The sequence below is a fragment of the Leucoraja erinacea genome, chromosome 14 (genome assembly GCF_028641065.1).
Source record: "Leucoraja erinacea ecotype New England chromosome 14, Leri_hhj_1, whole genome shotgun sequence".
NCBI lineage: Eukaryota > Metazoa > Chordata > Chondrichthyes > Rajiformes > Rajidae > Leucoraja > Leucoraja erinaceus.
The window spans coordinates 39,150,087-39,172,516 of NC_073390.1; the positions used below are offsets into that span (position 1 = coordinate 39,150,087).

The following is a 22,430-nucleotide window of genomic DNA, read 5'->3' on the forward strand; positions in this document are numbered from 1 at the left end:
ACTATCCTCAGTGTCATTATCCTCAGTGTAAACCCGCACCTGCAGTTCCTCACCTGCACACCCTAGCAACGGCCAGCTGTCACTCACCCAGAAGTCCCGCCCCTCCACCCCCCATTGGCCGCGCCGCACTTCCGGTGCCTCACAATGAAGCGCCGTGCGCGCTCCCGCGGGGGTGCGTGCGCGCTCCCACGAGGCGGCGTGACGTAAGGTGACGTGCCGGGCGGCGCCGGTGGACACAGGGCGGCAGGAGCGCGGTGACGGGCGGCGCCGGGCGGAGGGAGGGAGGGGCGAGCGCGGTGACGGACGGCGCCGGGCGGAGGGAGGGAGGGGCGAGCGCGGTGACGGGCGGCGCCGGGCGGAGGGAGGGGCGAGCGCGGTGACGGGCGGCGCCGGGCGGAGGGAGGGCGGGAGAAGTGCGCGGCCGGACAGCGGAGACCCGGAGCCCGAGCGAGTGATCGAGACGCAGCGACCGCCATGTCCGCTCCCCTGAAAGGGATCCTGAAGAGCAGCCGGACGGCGCAGGGCCGGCACGACTCGGTACTGGAGCTGGCGGCCGAGGAAGACGAGGACGAGGAGTACAAGTGAGTGAGGGCCCGGGACTGGGACTGACCGGGTAAGCGGGGTGAGTGAGGGCCCCCGGGGCTCTGGCACAGGCGGCCTCACCACCGGGGCCGGGTTACCGAGCGGATCCCCGGCCCTGGGCTGTGGGTCCCGACCGGCCCCGGGTTGTGGGTCCCGATCGGCCCCGGGCTGTGGGTCCCCGGACTGCCTGGGGTTGATGGTGGAAATCAGGACAGGTGGACGTCGTCCTGCGCGCTGTGGTTCTGTGGGCTTCTTACACAGCAATCATGTCCACTGTACCTGGGACAAGGTGTAGCTCCTGCAGCAGCACCCTGGGGTGGTAGGGACAGGGTCCGGGGGAGGGACGGGACCCAGGGGTGACGGGGATGTGACCCTGGGGTGGTAGGGACAGGGACAGGACGCTGGGGAGGGAGGGGATTGGGGGAGGGATGGGGCTCCGTTATTCAGTGGCTATTTTTAAGGCAGAGATAGATAGATTTTTGATTAGTACAATTGTCCGAGGTTATGGGGAGAAGACAGGAGAATGTGGTTACGGTGGCACAGCGGTAGAGTTGCTGCCTTACAGCAAAAATGCAGCGCCAGAGACACGGGTTCGATCCCCACTACTGGTGCTGTCTGTATGGAGTTTGTACGTTCTCCCCGTGATCTGCGTCTGTTTTCTCCGAGATCTTCGGTTTCTTCCCACACTCCAAAGACATACAGGTTTGTAGGTTAATTGGCTTGATAAAAATGTAAAAATTGTCCAAGTTGGAGTTATGCAGAGCACTGCCCTGACGACTACAAAAAGGTTATGAGGGACCCATGATTGAATGGGACTTAATGGGCCGAATGACCTAATTCTACTCCTTCACTTATGACATGACCTCAATACTCTGGGGAGTGGAGGGTGAGGATCATGGGGTATTAGGAGTGGTGATGGGACCCTGCGGAAGGTGGTTGAAGGGGACATTTCAAAGATCTGCCCACAGCTGACTGTAGGAAGCCTCCTCTGTGATAAACACCATCCAACAGCTCCTCTGGAGATAGTTATGATTACAGCATTTGCCACTCCCTCATATTCTCCCAATCTCAGCCAGTCAATGTGATCATGGATTTGTGATCCATGTATTCCCTGACTCCTGGACTTTCAATGAGGACACTCGGTTCCCAAAAACTCTTTTTATTTTTAGTAAAAGTGCTGGAGGGATTCGGCCAGTCAGGCATCATCTGTGGAGGTGAAACATTACCTATCCATGTTCTCCGGAGATGCTGCCTGACATGCTGTTACCCCAGCACTTTTTTTGTAAACATGCACCTTGTTCCTTGTTGCTGTATCTGGAGGGGATGGTACAGTTGTTGTTTCTGGTCGGGACCTTTCATCAGACCTGTTGAGTTTGTCCAGTATGTTGTGTTTTGCTCAAGATGCCTGTATCTGTAGTTTGTTGCCTTGATTGTTGTTGTGGGTTTAGCACATGGCTTCTTCGTCTTTTATCAGGTGGGAGTAGCAGCAGCCAGCAGGGCTGGACCAAAACGGGTGAAGTTTTGCGACCACTGAGATAATTAGATCACATCAATATTGCGAAACAGTGGTATAATATCTGCCTCTGCCTCAGAAACCTTCATCCTTGCTTTTGTTTTCCATGTTGCCCTCTTTAAACATAACACTGCTCCAGTTTCTTCTGTCCCAGTTTTGGCTCAAATCAAATCCTCATATTTATAAATACTAGGAGCAGAATTAGGTTATTCGATCCATTAAGTGCACTCCACCATTCAATGATGGCTGATCTATCCATCCCTCACAATCCCATTCTCCTGCCTTCTCCCCATAACCCTTGACACCTTTACTAATAGAAATTAGAAATATTGACATCCTAATTTAAAATAATCTCTTTATTTTAAATCTCTGCAAATCTGTCACTTTATTATAGAAACATAGAAAAATAGGTGCAGGAGTCGGCCATTCGGCCCTTCGAGCCAGCACCATCATTCAATATGATCGTGGCTAATCATCTAAAATCAGTATCCCGTTCCTGCTTTTTCCCTATATTCCTTGATTGCTTTAGCCCTAGAGCTAAATCTAACTCTCTCTTGAAAACATCCAGTGAATTGACCTCCACTGCCTTCTCTGGCAGAGAATTCCACAGATTTCCTACTCTCTGGGTGAAGAAGTTTGTCCTCATCTCAGTCCTGAAATGGCCTACCTCTTATTCTTAAACTGTGACCCCTGGTTCTGGACTCCCACAACATCGGGAACATTTTTCCTGCATCTAGCCTGTCCAATCCTTTTAGAATTTTATATGTTTCTATAAGATTCCCTCTCATCCTTCTAAATTCCAGTGAATACAAGCCCAGTCAACCCATTCTTTCATCATATGTCCATCCCACCAACCCGGGAATGAACCTGGTAAACCTAAGCTGCACTCCCTCCACAGCAATCATGTCCGTCCTCAAATTAGGAGACCAAAATTCCACACAATACTCCAGGTGTGGTCTCACCAGGACCCAGTACAACTGCAGTAGGATTTCCTTGCTCCTAAACTCAAATTCTCTCACAATGAAGGCCAACATGCCATTAGCTTTCTTCACTGTCTGCTGTACCTGCATGCTTACTTTCAGTGACTGATGTACAAGCACACCCAGGTCTCTTTGCACCTCCCCTTTTCCTAATCTGACACCATTCAGATAATAATCTGCCACCTGTTCTTGCCACCAAAGTGGATAACCTCTCATTTAGCCACATTATACTGCATCTGCCCACTCATCGAACATATCCAACTCACCCTGCAGCCTCATAGCATCCTCATCGCAGATCACACTGCCACTCAGCATTGTGTCATCCGCAAACTTGGAGATGTCACATTTAATTCCTTCATCTAAATTGTGATTATATATTGTAAATAACTGGGTTCCAGCTCTGTGCCCTGTGACACCCCACTAGTCACTGCCTGCCATTCTGAAAAAGACCTGTTAACCCTCACTCTTTGCTTCCTGTCTGCCAACCAGTTCTGTATCCATGTCAATATCCTACCCCCTTGATATTATGATACAATCTCTTTTGGCTTTAACATCCCCAAATATTTGTACTACCCTAGCACTGACATTTAATTGCCCCTGGCCTTAACTACCTCCCCTTTGAATACCAAGGGATATCAGTTCATGCTAAGAAGTGACACTGAGGATGAAAGGACATCTTAGTGAAGGGCAGAGCTGTCACTAGGGGCCAAGTAACCTTTATTTCTTGCATTCTTCAGTTCACTGGTGTTAAGCTGATGAGTCTACAAGATGTACTCCACTTCCCTCTTGTGTAGTTTATTTATTGTATATGTATTTCAGTTAGTCAGTCCTCCCAATTTAGATATCAAATGGAAGCTAGCTGCTGTCAGTGGCCAACTTCCTATGGTTTGTGGTATGTAACATTAACTTCATCCTTTGCAGTAAAAAGTCCCAGAAATGGGATGAAATGAACATTCTTGCTACTTATCACCCGGAAGGAAAGGACTATGGTCTAATGAAAATTGATGAGCCCAGTACACCGTACAACAGGTAAATGAAGAAATGACGTTTTCCATTTTTGCTCATAGTTGCAGCATGTCTCAATGCTTACCAATGATTCAACAGTTTAGCAAACATTGCTGCTTATATTTACCACTTTTACATCCTGTACTTTGAAAGGTTACATGTCTGTAGTGTGCCAACTAGAGGTAATAAACACTCTTAAACTTTCCTGGAGCAGGGAGAAACTAAATTTAAAATACAAGGATGATGTATATTAACAGATACTTTTCTGCTGACTGACAGTCCAAACTGCTTCTCAGTTGGCTTTTACCCAGTCAGGGTTCACTTTACATTCAGAAGCAGATTTGTTTCCCTGGTGGTCCTGTGTTAGATGCACTCTCTCCCTAACTAGTGGTGGGTTGAGATCAGCCCCTTGGCAGGGAGATTGATGTGCTTTCCCAATAAGAAGCCATTGGATGAGCCTCGTAATTAAAACAAAGGAGAACTATCACTAGCTTCAGTCTACTATATCCATTTACACTTCGAATGGTTGAATTCGTCCTTGAGCAGCATGCTGCTTGTTCTGTAAACACCATTGCATCTTCAAAAGAAACAAAATACAGCTGCTCCAGGTTACAGCAGGGATCCGTTCCTGAGAACTGTTCGTAACCCGAACAGCTCACGTCCGAAATTCAGCTATGACCAGAACTCCTTCCAGCAGAAAATACCTACACAGGTGGGTTGTCCTATGGGAATAGATAACTTGGAGAAGTATTTTGCCATTCTCAATAATAACCCTGATATTAACAAATTTAGCTTCTGCCTATCTCGACCCAATAATGATATTATTTTAAATGGTTTTACTGCAGTCAAGGTTTTAAATACTTTTGGCCATTTTAAAAAGGACACTGCTGCTGCCTCGGGCAGCATGTCTCCAGATACGATTCACAAAATGGACGTCAGCAGGCTAACTAGAATGTGTTCCTCCAAAATTCAAGCCAGCAGACCCGTGGCAGCCGGCAAATTCATCCTGCCAGTCGCCCAAACACTTTCACATGCAAGGGCTGTACATAAACAAGCATTTCTAAACTGGGAACAGCATGTTATTATTATTATTATTATTATTATTATTATTATTATTATCTTGATGAAAACATTACTAAGCACTAAACACCATGTCACTAAATACCTCCAAGACCAAGGAGCTGATTATTGACTTCAGGAGGTCCCATAATGGAGAATACTCCAATCTCCATTTACGGGGAAAGTGTGGAGAGTGTGTCCAGCCTTAAGTTTCTGGGCACTCACATTTCAGAGGACCTCACATGGTCCACCAACACCGCTGCGCTGGTCAAGAAGGCACAGCAACAACTGTTCTTCCTGAGGACATTAAAAAAGACTGGTCTGCCCCAACAGCTGCTGACAACGTTCTACCGCTGCACCACAGAGAGCATATTAACACATGGCATCTCTGTGTGGTATCTCAGCTGCACGGAGGTGGAGACAGAGCTCTTCAGCGCGTCGTCCACAGAGCGCAGAGGATCACAGAGCTACCAGCCTTGGAGGGCATCTACCACACACGGTGCCTCAGGAAGGCCGTCAGCATCCATAAAGACTCATCACACCCCTGTAACGGACTGTTTGAACTACTTCCCTCCGGCAGACTTTACAAGGCCTTCTACGCCCGTACCTCCAGACTCAGAAACAGCTTTATTCAGCTATAGCAGCTCTGAACCGGCCCTGCTGAGTGCCCCCCACCCCCCCCGGACTGTCTCCCTCGGATGGTCACGACACACAGCTTTTTTATTTGTTTTACTTTTCTTTTTCATCGGTTGGAGCTGCATACTAAATCTTGTTGCACTGACGTGCAATGACAATAAAAGATATTATTATTATTATTATTATTAGTGACGCTGTGGTGCTGGTTTCCGATGCGCACGATGACGGTTGCATCACACATCTCTATCCTCCATGCAGCTGGCAAGCTCCTCTTTTGTGTCTACACATGTGTCTTCCATCAACGTTTTCAGCATTGTCTTGATTGGCCGTCTCGGGCCACGTCTTCCATGGGTGGGTTTCCACAGCACACCTTGTTTGCTGGCATTTCTGGGTGGCGGTGGCAGTGACCAGCAAGCCTCATCCTCTCCACATGATCTTCTCAGGCAGAGGTGGAATCTCCCCATAAAGCTGGGCTTTGGTGATGCGGTCCCTCCAACTGACATTTTGAACTTTACTGAGCATTCGGGTGTAGGTACCATCGAGAGACTTGGACAGTACTGGAGTGAGAGTCTATGCCTCACTCCCGTACAATAATATGGTCTCTACAGTTGCATGGAAGAAACTCAGTTTGAGATGTCCAGATTGTAAACAGTATGTAAACAGCTTTTAATATTCACATAATGGGAATTATTGAAACTGGGGAAGTTATGATGCTTTTGATCTTTTTTCTATACTTTGATGCAAACAAAATATGTGGTTATTTGGTGTTTTAAAAGAGGCGATTGCTTGAATGTTTGGTGGTCAAGTCGTCTAATGGGAGCATCGTGTGAGGTACATTGCATCCGTGTTTGTCAATAGAATTGATATTGGTCTGTGAATATGTTGCCCTCTGTTGTGGCCAGTAATAAACTGGTTATCTGTTCAATAGGACAGTAGGGTCCTGGGAGCTTGCTGTGTCATTGGTACTGCCATTGGTTTACTATTGTCACATACACTGAGATACAGTGAAACACTTCTCTTTGTGTGCTATTTAGTCAAGTCATAGTACATATGAGTACAATCAAGCTATGCACAAGTATGACTAGTAGTGGAGAATACAGTAAACACTCGTTTTAACCGACCTTTCATAAACCTTTTTATCTATGTTTTCTAAACATATTATGGTTATAATCTGTAGTTGACTGTGTTTGTTGTTTCAAGGAATGACCACTAGGTGGGTGGAGTGAATGGTGTTTTTTAACCATTTTAGCTTAATTTTGTTTAGAGATACAGCGTGGAAATGCCGCGTCTGCGGTGACCTTTGATCACCCGTACACTAGTTCTGTCCTACACTAGGGACAATTCACATTGTGTAGGATGCAATAACAGCAGTGGTTCTATCTTTCCTCCCACATTGTAAAGACACAGACATTGTAACAGCGTGGGTTTCCCCGGACCTGCAGGCCTGCAACCCAACTGGCGTCCGAACCACAGTAGAGTGGCTGCTCCACAGCGCCAGAGACCCGGGCCCAACCCTGGGCACACCCCTCATCCCCCAGGTACCTCGACACATGGCTACACTCCATGCACTACAGTGTGTAACATAGAACCAGAGCTCCAAGAGCCAGGATTGAACCAGGGCCCTGGTGCTGTAAGGTGGTGGCTCCATCAGCGATCTACTGAAGCCACACAACCCATAGGAACTGACCAAAGCACAAACCTGCATGTCTCTGCAAGGTGGGCGGAGACCTGAGCCACCTGGAGGATAGGAAAGCTTCAGAGGGTGGGAGGAGCACCCGAGGTAAGGATTGAACTTTGGTCTCTGGCACTGTGAGGTAGCAACTTTACCATAGCGCCACAGTACAGTCCCAAGGTATTGTGTGTTCTTTATTGTTTATTGTGTAGTGTATGTCTATTGGCTGTGTTTCCACTCGTAATGTACATATGAATCCCTTATTCGGTTATAGCGGACAAAATGTAATAACGGACACTATTTCTCCCCTCCCACCCCTAGTGTGATCCGTCATAGCGAGGGTTTACTGTATAGTGTTATATTATTGTAGTGTTATGGTTACAGAGAAAAAGTCTAATTTCTTGCAGTTCTTCCCAAACCACCTGTGGGTAATGTAGAATATAAAATAGCTGAAATATGGATAATTAGATTTTATCTTTGGCTTAAGGCTTTTCTAGCCATATTTTCTTTGTACTAAATATTTGTAAGTGTTTCATTTGTTCTCGTATCTATATTGAACAATTGTATTAATAATAATCTGCAATTGTGCTAAGTGCTCTAAACATTGCTTCAAACCCAATTGCTTTGCACAGACATTGTTAGTCTAATATTTAGGTAAAGTTAATAGAGGAAATAAAATCTCTCCATTAATTTTTAATGTTTCCTTTGCCCAGGATAATAGGTGATGATGATGATGACGAAACTGCAATGAGTGACTCAGAAACAAACATCAACATTACTGCAGAAATACTAGCAAAAAAGTGAGTACATTTCTGCTGAAATGTGAGTTTCCAGTTATATATGTTCATTTGTTTCATAGAAGGATGAGAGTGCTGGGTGTCTGGAGCATATTGCCAGGGCTGGTTGTGGTGGTGGCAGATGCGCCAATGGCGTTGAAGAGATTATTGGATAGGCACATGGATATGCAGGGAATGGAGGGATATGCATTATGTGCAGACAGATATGAGTTGGTATTAAGTTCATAAGTTCATTTATTGTCACATACACCAATTGGTGTTAGTGAAATTCACTGGCCAGTCCGTCATACAATTTAAAAAAAAAAGCAACTCAAAAAAAACATTTTAACATAAACATCCATCACAGTAACTCCTACACATTCCTCACTGTGATGGAAGGCGAAAATAAAGTTCCAAGTCTTTCCCTTGTTGTTCTTCCTTGGTCGGGGCACTCGAGTCCCCCATTGACGGGATGGTCTTGAGTACCGTAGCCGGTGGCGTTCGGGCCCTCCGTGTCCAGGCATTCAGCTCCCGCATCGGGGGGTTGTCAGCTCCCCGCGCCGAGCGTAATGTTCAGCACAAACATTGTGGGCTGAAGGGCCTGGTCCTGTGCAGTACTGTTCTATGTTCTATAATGTTGTGGCTTTATGTACTTCATCTACCTATCACTCTGACCTTTAAATAAAATTATGGGTTGAGATTAATTGTGTAAACATTTGCTATGTAGCAGGAATATATTTGGACAGAACAAGATCAAATTTAACTGGTTGGAGCAAAATACTTGCAGTTGCTGAAAAATAAAAAATAAAACAAAGTGGGAAGTGGAAGTGGTGATGAGGTCAAGCAGCATCAGTGGAAGTGGTACAAGAGTAATAACATGGGGTGGGCCAAAGGGCCAGGCTGTATGATTCCATGTCAAGGACCTTCTGTCAGATCCAGAGAATGGGAGCAGATCGGGCTGGTCCGATCACACACATTCCATCTGGTCTTGCAGCCTTCAGGGAAAAACCCTTGCATCTAAAAACATTGTCTGCTTCTCCACTCACTGATGCTGTTTGAGCAGGTGAGCACTTTCAGCATTCTCCTGACAAGATTCCAATGGACAGGTACATTGTAAATCCAGGTGTTACATTGCTTGTCAGGGCTCTCGCTTACATTTTTTTCCCTGTTGCCAGCTGGGCAACCTAGGCAGCTTTTTAGGTTGCCAAATGACAGTTTAGGTGGTCATTTAAGACGGCTTGCATGGCACATGCAATAAATGCTCGGACGAAGTGCGTAGTTACCAGTCAGAATTATGGTCAATGAAGCATTCACATATTATTTCTGCTTCAGATAAAGTCACAAACTAAACATATTCACCGATATATACCACAATGACAGGCAGCAAAATTACAATACAGTATCTCATCTCTTTTTACACATTGCAATGAATGCCATTTCTATTATTTCTTTCCACTTCCAAACAAAATGCTGGTTTGATTATTCAGCATATGATCAACCTCGGTGAGAACAAGTGCAGGCTTGGCGATCGCTTCGCACAACACCTACACACAGTTCGCAATAACCAACCTGATCTCCCGGTGGCTCAGCACTTCAACTCCCCCTCCCGTTCCGAATCCGACCTTTCTGTCCTGGGCGTCCTCCATGGCCAGAGTGAGTCCCACAGCAAATTGGAGGAACAGCACCTCATATTTCGCTTGGGTAGTTTACATCACAGCGGTATGAACATTGGCTTCTCCAGTTTCAGGTAGTCCTTGCTTTCTCCCTCCTTCCCCTCCCATTCCCAGCTCTCCCACAGCCTACTGTCTCCGCCTCTTCCTTTCTTTTTCCCGACTCCCCTCCCGACATCAGTCTGAAGAAGGGTCTTGGTCCGAAACGTCGCCTATTCCTTCGCTCCATAGATGCTGACTCACCCGCTGATTTTCTCCAGCTTTGTCTACCAACGGGATCCCACCACTGGCCACATCTTCCCATCTCTTCCCCTGTCGGCTTTCCGCAGAGACCGCTCCCTCCGTAACTCCCTGGTCAATTTGTCCCTTCTCATCCAAACCACACCCTCTCCTGGCTCTTTCCCTTGCAACCACAGGAAATGTTACACTTGTCGCTTTACCTCCCCCCTTGACTCCATTCAAGGACCCAAGCCGTCTTTCCAGGAGCGGCAGAGGTTCACCTGCACCTCCTCCAACCTCATCTATTGCATCCGCTGCTCGTGGTGTCAGCTGCTCTACATCGGTGAGACCAAGCGTGGGCGTGGCGATCGCTTTGTCCAACAACTCTGCTCGGTTCACAATAACCAACTTGATCTCCCGGTGGCTCAGCATTTCAACTCCCCCTCCCATTCTGAATCCGACCTATCTGTCCTGGGTCTCCTCCATGGCCAGAGTGAGGCCCACAGTAAATTGGAGGAACAGCACCTCATATTTTGCTTGGGCAGTTTACACCCCAGCGGTATGAAAATTGACCTCCAATTTCAGGTAGTCCCTGCTTTCTCCTCCGCTTCCCATCTCTCCCTCAGCCCACTGTCTCCGCATCTTCCTTTCTTCTTCCCACCCCCTGCACCCTCACATCTGTCTGAAGAAGGGTCTCGACCCGAAACGTCGCCTATTTCCATCGCTCCATAGATGCTGCCTCACCCGCTGAGTTTTTCCAGCATTTTTGTCAACCCATTCACACAAGTTCTGTTATCGCACTTTCCTCACTCGCTCCCTACACATTAGGGGCAATTTTACAGAGACAAGTTAACCTACAAAGCCAATGCGTCTTTGGGAGGTGGGAGGAAACCTACATGCTTGCAGGGAGAACGTACAAATTCAACACAGATAGTGCCCGAGGACATGATCGAACACAGATCTCTGGCGTGTGAGGCAGCAAGTCCACCAGCTGAGCCACTATATTTTATTTTCCAACACACAAAATAATTATACGTTGATAACTTTGGTTACTAAAAAAAACGAAACTATCCATTTTCACTTAAATCTAAGCGACGCAAAGTCCCCCTTTACAACTACTGTATGTTTTAATTCAGTTCAAGACTATGGGGCAGTACATTGGCCATAAAGTTGCTGCCTAAAATTGCCAGAGACCCGGAATTGATCCTGAATATGGGTGCTGTCTGTATGGAGTTTGCTCCTTTTCCCTTTGATCACATGGGTTTTCTCCAGGTGCTCTTATTTCCTTCCACATTCCAAAGGTGTGCAGGAACCTTTTTCAGACCCAACCCAAAACGGAATATTTTCCTTTTGTCCAGAGATTCTGTCTGACCTGTTGAGTTACTCCAGCTTTTTGTGTCTATCTTCAGTTTAAACCAGCATCTGCAGTTCCTTCCTACACACACGATACTATACGATAGAACTTTATTAATCCCAGGAGGGAAATTGTGTGTGTGTGTGTGTATAGTTATATATTCATATATAATACACTGTTTTGTTTTCTCATTTATAACAGTGTTTACAGAGTACTATGTTTACATATTCTGTTGTGCTGCTGCAAGTAAAGATTTCATTGTTCTGACTGGGACATGAGAGAATAAAACACTCTTGACTTACGTCGCTAATGTGTGGGATAGAACTAGTGTACGAGTGATCGGTGGTCAGCTGGACTTGGGGGGCCGAAGAGCCTGTTTCCACGCTGTATCTTTAAATTAAACTAAAATCGCTAAAACCAGAGGAAATCTAAAGAAGGGTCTTTACCCGAAACGTCACCCAATTTCTTCTATCCAGAGATGCAGGCCGTGCATGGAGTTCCCCCACACAATTAATGCATGTAATAGTCTTCACCCTACTATAGGTACCCAACCAGACGCAATTAAATTTAAGGTAGCTCTTTTTTTTCCCCCAAGAACCCTTTTTTGCTTAAGTCCAAGTCAAGAGACAAGAGAGTTTTATTGTCATGTGTCCCAGATAGGACGATGAAATTCTTGCTTGTTGCAGCACAACAGAATATGTAAACATAATACAGAACAGGAGATAAAAGGTCAGTGTGTCTATATACCATAGGCCATATATAAATATACACAATAAATAAACAGATAAAATGCAATAGGCTGTTATTTTTCAGAGTTTGGTGGTGGTTGGTCCACTCCTGTTTAAATTCCATTTCAAATATTTTCGGAGGACCAGGAAACGAAGAAGCAAGAGTTACTTCAGCTCCAGCGTGTGATTCTGCGTTGGTTTTTAGCGGTCAGATTGCCCACAATGCAAATGGAGGGAGAAAGTGGCCGACAGCGACCAGTGGCAGTGCGCATGTGCAGGGCGGCACATGCGCACAAGCAGGGCCGATGATGTGCTGGCCAAAGATCCTCGCTATAGGATCTTTGGTGCTGGCCGTGGTTGTGCGCACGTGGAGGAGGAAGATGTGCAGGCCGTAGCAGTGCGCATGTGTAAGGCGGCCTGCTGTGCCGGCGGATGAGGAGAGAGCGGATAGCGGATACTCGGCGGCCCGGACATGGATACGGGTGGAGGGCGGAGACGGAGAGTGACAGAGAGAGAGAGATAGAGAGGGGGCCCGCTCAGAATTAAACGATAGGTGTCCCGGGTGCTTGCCAAGCCGGGCAAAATGGCACGGCTTTTAGGTTGCCCGGCGGGACTGTAGGCAACTGGGCAACCGCTAATTTCGAGCCCTGATTCTTGTGCAGTTGACAAGTCGTATCTTACTCAACTTGTTTGGTTCCATTGGAAGATTTGGTTATTTGAAAATGTCATCTGTTAGCTGTAGATCTGTAGTAACAGAGTGATTAGAATTCAAGGTATTTAACCACCAATGAGTCTACAGGTTAATGATGGGCCACTTCTCTTGGACATTCAACAGTGTTCCCAACACCCAGTTTTGGGGCTGGGGTATGGGTGTCTGACCATAAGCTACATTGCACTAACCAATCGATGCATTGTGGCTACTAGATCAGGACAGAGGCTGTGTGTTTGGTGGGCGGCATCTCTCCTGACTCCTCAGTGCCTTCCACCATCGCCAGGCAGATCAGGAGTGTAGCAGATAACTCAGTTTAATTTATTGCCACGTGTACCGAGGTACAGTGAAAGGCTTTTGTTGCATGCTAACCAATCAGCAGAACGACAATACATGATTACAATCGATCCATTTACAGGTTACACATACAAGAGAAGGGAATAATGTTTAGTGCAAGGTAAAGCCAGCAAAGTCCGATCAAGGATAGTCCAAGGGTCATCAAAGAGGTAGATAGTGGTTCAGCACTGCTGTCTGGTTGTGGTAGGATGATTCCATTGCCTGATAACAGTTGGGAAGAAATTGTCCCTGAATCTGGTGGTGTGTATTTTCACACTTTTATACCTTTTGCCTGATTTTCACACCTGTACCTTTTGGAGATGGGAGAGAGCAGAAGAGGGAGTAGCCAGGGTGCGACTCGTTCTTATTTATGCTGTTTGCCTTACCAAGGTATAAATGATTCAATGGAAGGGAGGTTAGTTTGTGTGATGGCCTGGGCTGCGTCCACAATTCGCTGCAATTTCATGTGGTCCTGGATGGAGCTGTTCCCAAACCAAGCTGTGGTACATCCTGATGAAATGCTTTCTGTGGTGCCTCTGTAGAAGTTGGTAAGAATTATAGGGGACATGCCAAACTTGCTAATCTAAGGAAGTAGAGGTGTTGATGTGCCTGCTTGGTCATTGCTTCAATATGGGTGGTCCAGGAGAGGTTGTTGGTGATATTGTCTTCTAGGAATTTGACGTTTTCGACCATCTCTACGTTGTCAATGCAAACTGGGGTATGTGTACTGCTTCACTTCCTGAAGTCGATCACTATCTTTGTTTTGCTGACGTTGAAAGAAAAGTAGGCACAAAATGCTGGAGTAACTCAAGCGGGACAGGCAGCATCTCTGGAGAGAAGAAATGGGTGACGTTTTGGATCGAGACTCTTCTGTTGTCTTGACACCAGGACACGAGGTTCTCAATCTCCTTCTCTGTCTCATCATTATTTGATAATGATGAGACAGTGGTAGTGTCGTCTGCAAATTTAAAAACTGTCTGTGTTTGTGGATAATTGCAAGTTTAACAATACAGCCTGTTTGGTTCCCGGTCCTTGCCACCATGAACATTCACCCCCACCATATTTGGTGCATTGTGATTGCAGCAATAAAGACACTCGCAGCTGGCCAAACAAGTTCTGCAACAGCACCTCCCAAGCCAGTGACCCTGTAACCGAGGGTAAAGGCACGACCGACCAGCTACCTGCAGCTTCTTCCTCCAGGTGCACACCATTCTGACTTGAAAATACACTGTTGCTGTGATAACATCTTGGAACTATCCACCAGCATTGTGGCTGGACTTTTATCCTGGAACAGTTCAGAAAGTCATTTTGCACTTTTCAACAGTAATTTGAACATTACTTTTGCCAATAATGTCCATTACTGGGAAAGATTGAATCCACCAATTTAATCCAAGTCTTGAGTTGATTATACAAACCAATGTGGATTCCTTTTTATTCTTTAAAACTTGTTGTTTGATATATCGGTTGTAGAAGAAAAAAACACTTGAATTATTTGGCTTTTGCTCTTTATGTTGTTGTCAAAACACAAACAAAGGACAAAGGACATTTATTGTGACATACACCAGTTGGTGTAGTGAAATTTGCGTTGCCATTGCAGCACACCAATAAAAATAACACAGAACATTAAAGAATTTGACATTAAACATAAACAACATCCCCCCACAATGGTTCCCACTGTGAGGGAAGGCAGCAAAGTCCAGTCCTCTTCATTTTGTTCATCCGTGGTCGGGGCCTTTTTAAGGCCTCCGCAGTCACTGCGACGGCAGCCCGATGTTTCAGGCCCTCTCACCGGATGTTGGAGCTCCGGCGTCGGAAGAACACTCTAAACGGCCTGAAGTGTCTGGAACCGCCTCTTGCTGCCAGAGATCGCGGCTCCCGAAGTCCACAGGCCGTGCTGGTCGGAGCTCCAACACTGGCGATCTCGGCGAAAGATCCCAGGCTCCGCGGTGTTTAAAGTCAGCGCCGCCCGCAGCTGGACGCTCCGTGACCACAGCTCCGCGATGTTGGAGTCGGTGGTCTCAGCACTCCGGAGCTTACCACACGGCGACCGGGTAAGGCATCGCCGTTCCGCGATGGTGCTTCAGCGCTGCGCCGCCGCCGAAGCTGAAGTTCTGGCTGGTCCCGGCAGGAAACGCCGCTCCAGTCCTGATGGTAGGCCGCGAGGAAGGGGCGAAGATGCGGCTTGGAGGAAAGACGCATCTCCGACCAGGTAGGGACTGAGAAAAAAACAGTTCCCCCCCCCCCCCCCCCCCCCCCCCTCCTCCTCCTCCTCCCCCCCACATAAAAAAAGACTAGAAGACCTCCAAGACAAAAAACTTTTAACACACTAAAAATAAAAAAGGAGAAAGGACGAACAGCTGCAGGCAGGGCAGCCATACTCGACGGCGCCCTCACTGGTTATAACTTAGCCCTGCTATTTATGACATACTGATATATATATATTTTTTAATAACCTGCAATGTTGCATCAAGGGTGTTGAGCCGAAACGTCCTTCCTTCCTTCTCTCCGGAGGTGCTGCCTGTCCTGTTGTTACACCTGACAAATGGCGTTGACTTTAACGTAACTTTGTGATTACTGTACAAATGGTGCTGCAATCCAGCGTTGATATCTCATCATCGGCGGTCACTGGAAACGAGTATGACTGTCCTCTCCTCCCCATAGGGTCGTCTACTTGTGGGTCTGCAGATGTCTGTTGAGGCCGATCCGTGATCCACACACCTTGGTGCAATGTAGGCAGTGGAGACTGGCGGTGGTTGGTAGTCGTCGAACCCCCTTCTCTCTCTCCTTACGGTGCTGTTGTTTGTCTCTGCGACATGGCGTAGCTCCGTTTCATGACGAGCAGCTGCTTCCTGCACGGATTTTCTCCAGGAGCGCCTGTCCAGTGCAATGTGCTCCCAGTTGGTTGATGTGATGTGGAATTTCTTCAAACTGTTCTTGATGTTATCCTTGAAGTGTTTCTTTGGCCCGCCGAGGGCTCGCCGACCTTCCTTCAGTTGAGAGTACAGGATCTTAGGGAGACGTGTGTTGGACATGCGGATGACATGGCCAGTCCATCGATGTTGGTGCTGCATTATTGTGGTGATGATGCTGGTCATGTTGGCTTCCTCCAAAACGCTGATGTTGGTGCGTTTGTGCTCCCTGCTGATCCTCAGAATCTTTCATAAGGATCTTTGATGGTATTGTTCCAGGGCTCTCAGGTGCTTGCTGTAGGTGATCCATGACTCGGCTCCATACAACAGGGTGGAGAGGACAACGGCTCTGCAGACCAGCAGTTTTGTTTTGGCCTTTAGGTCTCGGTTTTCAAAAACTCTTTTCCTGAGACTGCCGTAGGCGCCGCTGGCACAACTCGGGCAATGATTGACCTCTGAGTCGATGTCAGCTTTTGAGGAAAGAATGCTACCAAGGTTGGGGAAGTGGTCACCAAGAGTGGTGTCGTCCACTTTTATAGTAGGCTGGGTAGACAGCTGGTTGGATGGAGGTTGATGTAGGACCTGGGTCTTCTTAATGTTTAAGGCTAGGCCCATGGCTCTGTATGCCTTGGCAAAGGCATTCAGGGTGCCCTGGTGGTCTTCTGCAGGGCGTGCAGCAATGGCGCAGTCGTCCGCGTACTGAAGCTTGTTACTGACTTTGCTCTTGGCCTTCAACCTATTGAAGAGCCCACCGTCAGTTCTGTAGAGGATAGGTATCCCCTGTGGCAGCTCTTCACCAATGAGGTGAAGTATGGCAGCAATGAAGACGACAAACAGGGTGGGTGCGATGTTTGACCCCCGTTTCCACAGTGAAGGGCTCAGACTCAGAGCCGCAGTTGCTGACTGTAGAAGCCTCAATATTCTGATGTACTTGTCGTGCCTTGACAGTATGCTCCAAAGAGCCTGGTGGTCTACCGAGTCAAAAGACTTTGATATCTAACCTAACATTGAAGAATGCTGAAGATAGACACAAAATGTGGAGTAACACAGTGGGACAGGCAGCATCTCTGGAGAGATGGAATAGGTGACATTTTTGTTCGAAATCCTTCTTCATACTGACTCAGTCTGAAGAAGGGTCTCGACCCAAAACATTTACGCATTCCTTCTCTCCAGAGATGCTGCCTGTCCCGTTACTCCAACATTTTGTGTCTATCTTTGGTGTAAACCAGCATCTGCAGTTCCTTCCCACATATTGAAGGATGCTGAATGAGCCTGGAGTTGGAGGGCTACTGATGGAAACAATGATACCGTAACAACAAAAAATGGACAAGAAATGTTCTCTCGTATAGAGAGCAAAGATATATTTGCAAAATGTCTTGGAAGTTTGCAAAAACCCCAGTCTGTATTTTGCTACTCATGAAACATTAAATATCCATGAAATTACATAAAGTTTGGAAATAATTTGTCATCCTTTCAGGCTGACAGCAGCTGAGGGGATTAATCCCAAGATCTTTGAGCCAAAGGAAGAAAGCAGTGAAGATGAGGAAGAATTATCACCAGAGGAACAAGGTAAACCAATCATATTTACACTATTTGGAGCTTTTATTTAACCTGAGTGTAGTTAGTTGTGAAACTTTACAATACCAGTTCACGATGAGTAGGAATGAGTAGGTAAACCTATGATGAGCGTTTGTCGGCACCGGGCCTGTATTTACTGCAGTTTAGAAGAATGAGGGGGGGGGACCTCATTAAAACATTCAGAATAGTGAAAGGATAGAGAGGATATGGAGAGAATGTTTCCATTAATGGGAGAGTCTAGAAGTAGAGGTCATAGCCTCAGAATTGAAGGACGTTCTTTAGGCAGGAGAAATGTCTTTAGTCAGAGGGTGGTGAATCTGTGGAATTCTTTGCCACAGAAGTCTGGAGGCCAAGGTAGATAGATTCCTGATTAGTACGGGTGTCAGAGGTTATGGGGAAAAGGCAGGAGAATGGGTTAGGAGGGGAGATCGATCAACCATGATTGAATGGTGGAGTAGACTTGATGGGCTGAACGGCCTAATTCTCCTCCTATTTCTTATGACCTTATGATGCAGGTTTGCTAGCCATAAGGAATGACAATAGGAAAATGGGATGATGGGAGTAGAGAATAGGATCCTTAACAATAGCATTTGACACATTATTCATTGAGAAATAATGGGGTTTATGTCAAGGTTAAGACAATAAAATACTTTTGGAGACAAGTTCATACAAACCATTCAATTCCTTGGAATCAAATGTTATGGACTCGACTGGGAAAAAGGTACTGCGATTTTAATTTTTTTTTGTTCTGCAATGTTGGGTATAAAGTATGAAGTACGAAATTAATTTGTAAAGAATGCTCTAGAGAACAGTGATCATTAAAAAACGATTCATTATTAGCTGTTTTCGAGCAACTGAATTATCCTACCGCACCAGAGCAGTGCTGAATCTCTATATCTACCTCCGTTGACCCCCGGACTATTCTTGATCGGGCTTTGCTGGCTTTACCTTGCACTAACCGTTATTTCTTTATCATGTATCTATACGCTGTAAATGGGTTGATTGTAATCATGTATTATCTTTCTGCTGACTGCCAACCAAGTTGGTCATACAAATAAAAGGCAACAGAACACACAAAATAGATTTTAACATAAACATCCACCACAATGACTCCTCCACATTCCTCATTGTGATGGAAAGCGAAAAAAAGTTCAAATCTTTCCCTTCTATGCTCTTCCGCGGTGGGGGGGCTTCGAGCCCTCCGTTGATGGGACGATCTTGACTCCCATAGCCGGCGGGGGTTTGGACCCTCCACATCGGGGCGATCAGCTCTTGCATCGGGGGGGTGTCAGCTCCCCCGCGCCGGCGATCGGACCCCGTGTCGAGGCTGGTCGAACCTTCCGCGACGTTGGAGCTCCCGACTTGGCCTCTCCCAAGACTCCAGCTCTTGGTGGTAAGTCCGCAGTCCGCCATTGGAGCGATCCCAGGCAAGGGTTCGGCTCCGATTTTCAGTCCACGCCCCGTGGTGGGGTTCAGGTCAGTCCGAGGAGGCCTCCAGCTCCATCGATTATAGACCGCAGAGCGACCGGAGATGCCACCCGAACATTAATCACATCTCCGGCAAGGTAAGATACTGAAAAAAAGTTTCCCCCTCCCCCCACATAAAACAAGCCGGAGAACATTTACACAAACGTTTAACACACACTAAAAAAAAACTTAAATACGAAAAAACAGACTGTTGGCGGGGCTGCCAATCGTGCGGTGGTTTTCCGGAATAAAAACAAAAACGCTGGAAGCAGGTTAAGTGGCATCTGGTCAAGAACTGCTGAAAGTGTCAGGAGCAAAAAACTGTGCTGGGGAACTCTGGGTCAGGCAACATCTGGAGTGAAATAGTAACAATGTTCTGTTTACTTGCTGGATAAAAAGCTTACTTAAATATTGTGTTTTTTTTAAGAAAACAAGAAACAGTTTGAAATGAAGAGGAAAATGCATTACAATGAAGGCATGAATATCAAATTAGCAAGACAGTTAATAGCCAAGGAACTTGAAAATGCTGAGGAGGAGGATGATGGCTTGAAAGAATCTCGAGATTTGGAGGACTTTGAAGATGGTAATCAGTAAAATACTGTGTTTACATTTTCTGTGCAAGTATTGGGACTGGAGTGACCTGGCTAATAAACCACCCTGTATTTGGAGAAATGAATGAATAAGTTTATTGGCCAAGTATTCACATACTAGGAATTTGCCTTGGTGCTCCGCCCGCAAGTGACACCATGATATGCAGTGACAGTTAGGAATGACACATAAAACATTAATTTCACAGACCAAAAGTTTGTTCTGATCCTGTGGAATGAACGTGTAGTTGAAGTGCTGCATTGTCACTTTGCAAAGAAACCTGCTCATTTGCTAAAGCATTCAAGGGCTGCTTTGTGTAGTTGGCAGTTAAACTTTTTTTTTCTCATTCACAAAATATACAGTGAAGGATCAGCTAATATTCCGGTTGTTCAGGGATTCCATCTGGAAGTTGGTAAATTACATTGTGTGGCTCTAGTAACAGATTCAGATAAATTGATTATTTGAATTATAATGCCTAATTATGACACTTCTAACATCAAGTTGTGGATCCTGTAGAATTCCTGCCATTTAATATCAACCAACCATTTTGCTCTATTTCCTTAGGAAACTACATGGACTGATGCTTTTCTCTGAGATTTGACTGCTTGGGATCAACTGTTTCTTTGTTTTGTCCTCTGGCCCGAGACTAAATTATTTACTAAGTTCACTTCTTTTTGATAAGAAACCTTTGCATTTGGTATTTGGTATTTCATTTTCCTGCCATTGTTGAAACCCTTTTTGCCTTTCTACCTCATCTACTAAAGGTTTGGGAATCATTCACCTTGTCTCAATATCTGCTGCATTGTTGTGTGTATTACATGATTATCAATATCAATGTTAGTAATTTCTTGTTCCAAGTGTGTTGAACTGAGTCTTGGTCCAGCTTGTCTCTAACACCATCTGCAGTCTCCCTTGAATTATTTCAATTTGCTGATGGGCTTCATCTCCATACTACTGCTCTTTGGCCTTCGTAGCCAAAAAAAAATTTGAATGTATAAATAAGGTGATTAATCAATCAGACAAAACATTTCCAAAATAAAGTCATCATGTTTAGTTTATGGGTAATCTTATTGCAAGAAGTGTTGAACTTGTCAATATAGAAGCATGGTCTGTTCTATTATTCACAATGAGTCATTTTCCAAACTAATTTATGTCTTCTTTCCCACCAGATACTGATGAAGAGCTTTCTGAAGATCCAAGTTCATAGAACAAAGTCATTCTTGAAATCTGGCACAAACATATATCAGCTAGCAGCATTAACCACCAATAGGTTTTAACGTTGAAAGGCTCTGGTGTTTCATGGACAATTGATCTTAAATTCAGAGAAGTGAGGTTTCACCTGTGCAGTCAGAATTTTACAATCTGTGTATTTCTACAGTAATGTAAATAAAATCTCTTTGAGAGGTGGGCAGGAGGTTCCTGTCTGCTGTGTATTCTTTCTTGCGCTGGAACTAGATCGCTGAAGAAACTTTCTGGAAATTGCAGCACCAGTGAATTTATTGCTTCCTGCGTAAATCAACAACTTCCAGCTGCCGACGTTGATCAGCTGGAGATGCTTCCATACTTGTGTGCTATTGTGCAGATGCCTTTCACCTCCTGTTGACACGTTGGCATGCTTTAATTTTCTTTTGCTGTCTCTTATAACATCACTCACCACGTCTGGTTCACAATCTCTGTTTGATTTGTCAGTGAAGCTTGTCATTTTCTAAGTATTCAAAGTGAAAGTCTTGACTGGGAGGTTATATTTATTGTAGAGTTTTAATGCTGCTGATGGAGTGAGTCAACAATTTGTAGTGCATGTTAACAAAGTACCGTGGCCCCAGTTTGAAGGAAGTGTAAAGTATTTGTAATCGTGCCAGCATTTACAAGAACACATCTGTACTTCATTGTGGGCCAGTCAGTAAAAAACAGTCCCAGCGATGTTGTATGATCTTTTCTTGTGGTATACATTTTTTGCATCAGGGAATGGGAGGTAATATCTAAATGTTTATTTTCTAAATGATGGTATTGTTCTCAGTGAAGGGGTACATGTCTCCATAAATTTGGATTTAAGAAGCCCAATTGTATTAGCTGGTCGATTTGAGTGGCACATGGTTAAAAATTCCATTGCAATCAGATTGAGAAGCAAGTCATTGCTATAATTGAAAGAAGATGGTAAATGTTTTAATTTCATACTTCATAGTTCAGTCATAGATGGAGTGTATAACTGAATTGATTTTTCTTTCAACATTTATGCACACCTATTAGTAAATATAATGTTCAGCAAAGAAGTGGTTGTGCATTCCTCACAAGTATCATTTTTGTTTACTTTCCTTTATTTCAGCATGACAACATTTATTTTCATGGCCTTTGTCGTGCTAACTTAAATATATGAACACTGTTCCTGTTATTTGAATGGTGACACAAAATAAAAAGTGCACAGTCAATTTGTGTAGATGGACTGATGATTTTATTGTCTTCATTTTATGGTACACAATGATAAAAATGTGAATATTTTTGATGTGATTGTAGTAAAATACTTTGGGATATGACTGCAGAAGACGGATTTTATGTAGAACTTCATTAAGTTTTTAATGTTAAATCTTTGGAGGTAAGTGGTCACTAAATTATGTGAATACAAACATTATCTAATTTTGATTATATAGGAAT

The 22,430-nt window shown here is 45.3% G+C and overlaps 1 protein-coding gene across 1 annotated transcript; it reads left to right on the forward strand.

The window, feature by feature from the left end:
- The first annotated feature begins 385 nt into the window (after window positions 1–385).
- On the forward strand, window positions 386–22,226 carry LOC129703608 (protein phosphatase inhibitor 2-like). The gene is made up of 7 exons (XM_055646208.1): window positions 386–581; window positions 3,997–4,104; window positions 8,161–8,247; window positions 14,323–14,439; window positions 17,626–17,717; window positions 19,621–19,776; window positions 20,951–22,226. The coding sequence occupies exons 1-7, from the start codon at window positions 475–477 to the stop codon at window positions 20,986–20,988; spliced, it is 705 nt and encodes a 234-aa protein (XP_055502183.1). The 5' UTR covers window positions 386–474; the 3' UTR covers window positions 20,989–22,226.
- Window positions 22,227–22,430: the final 204 nt, after the last annotated feature.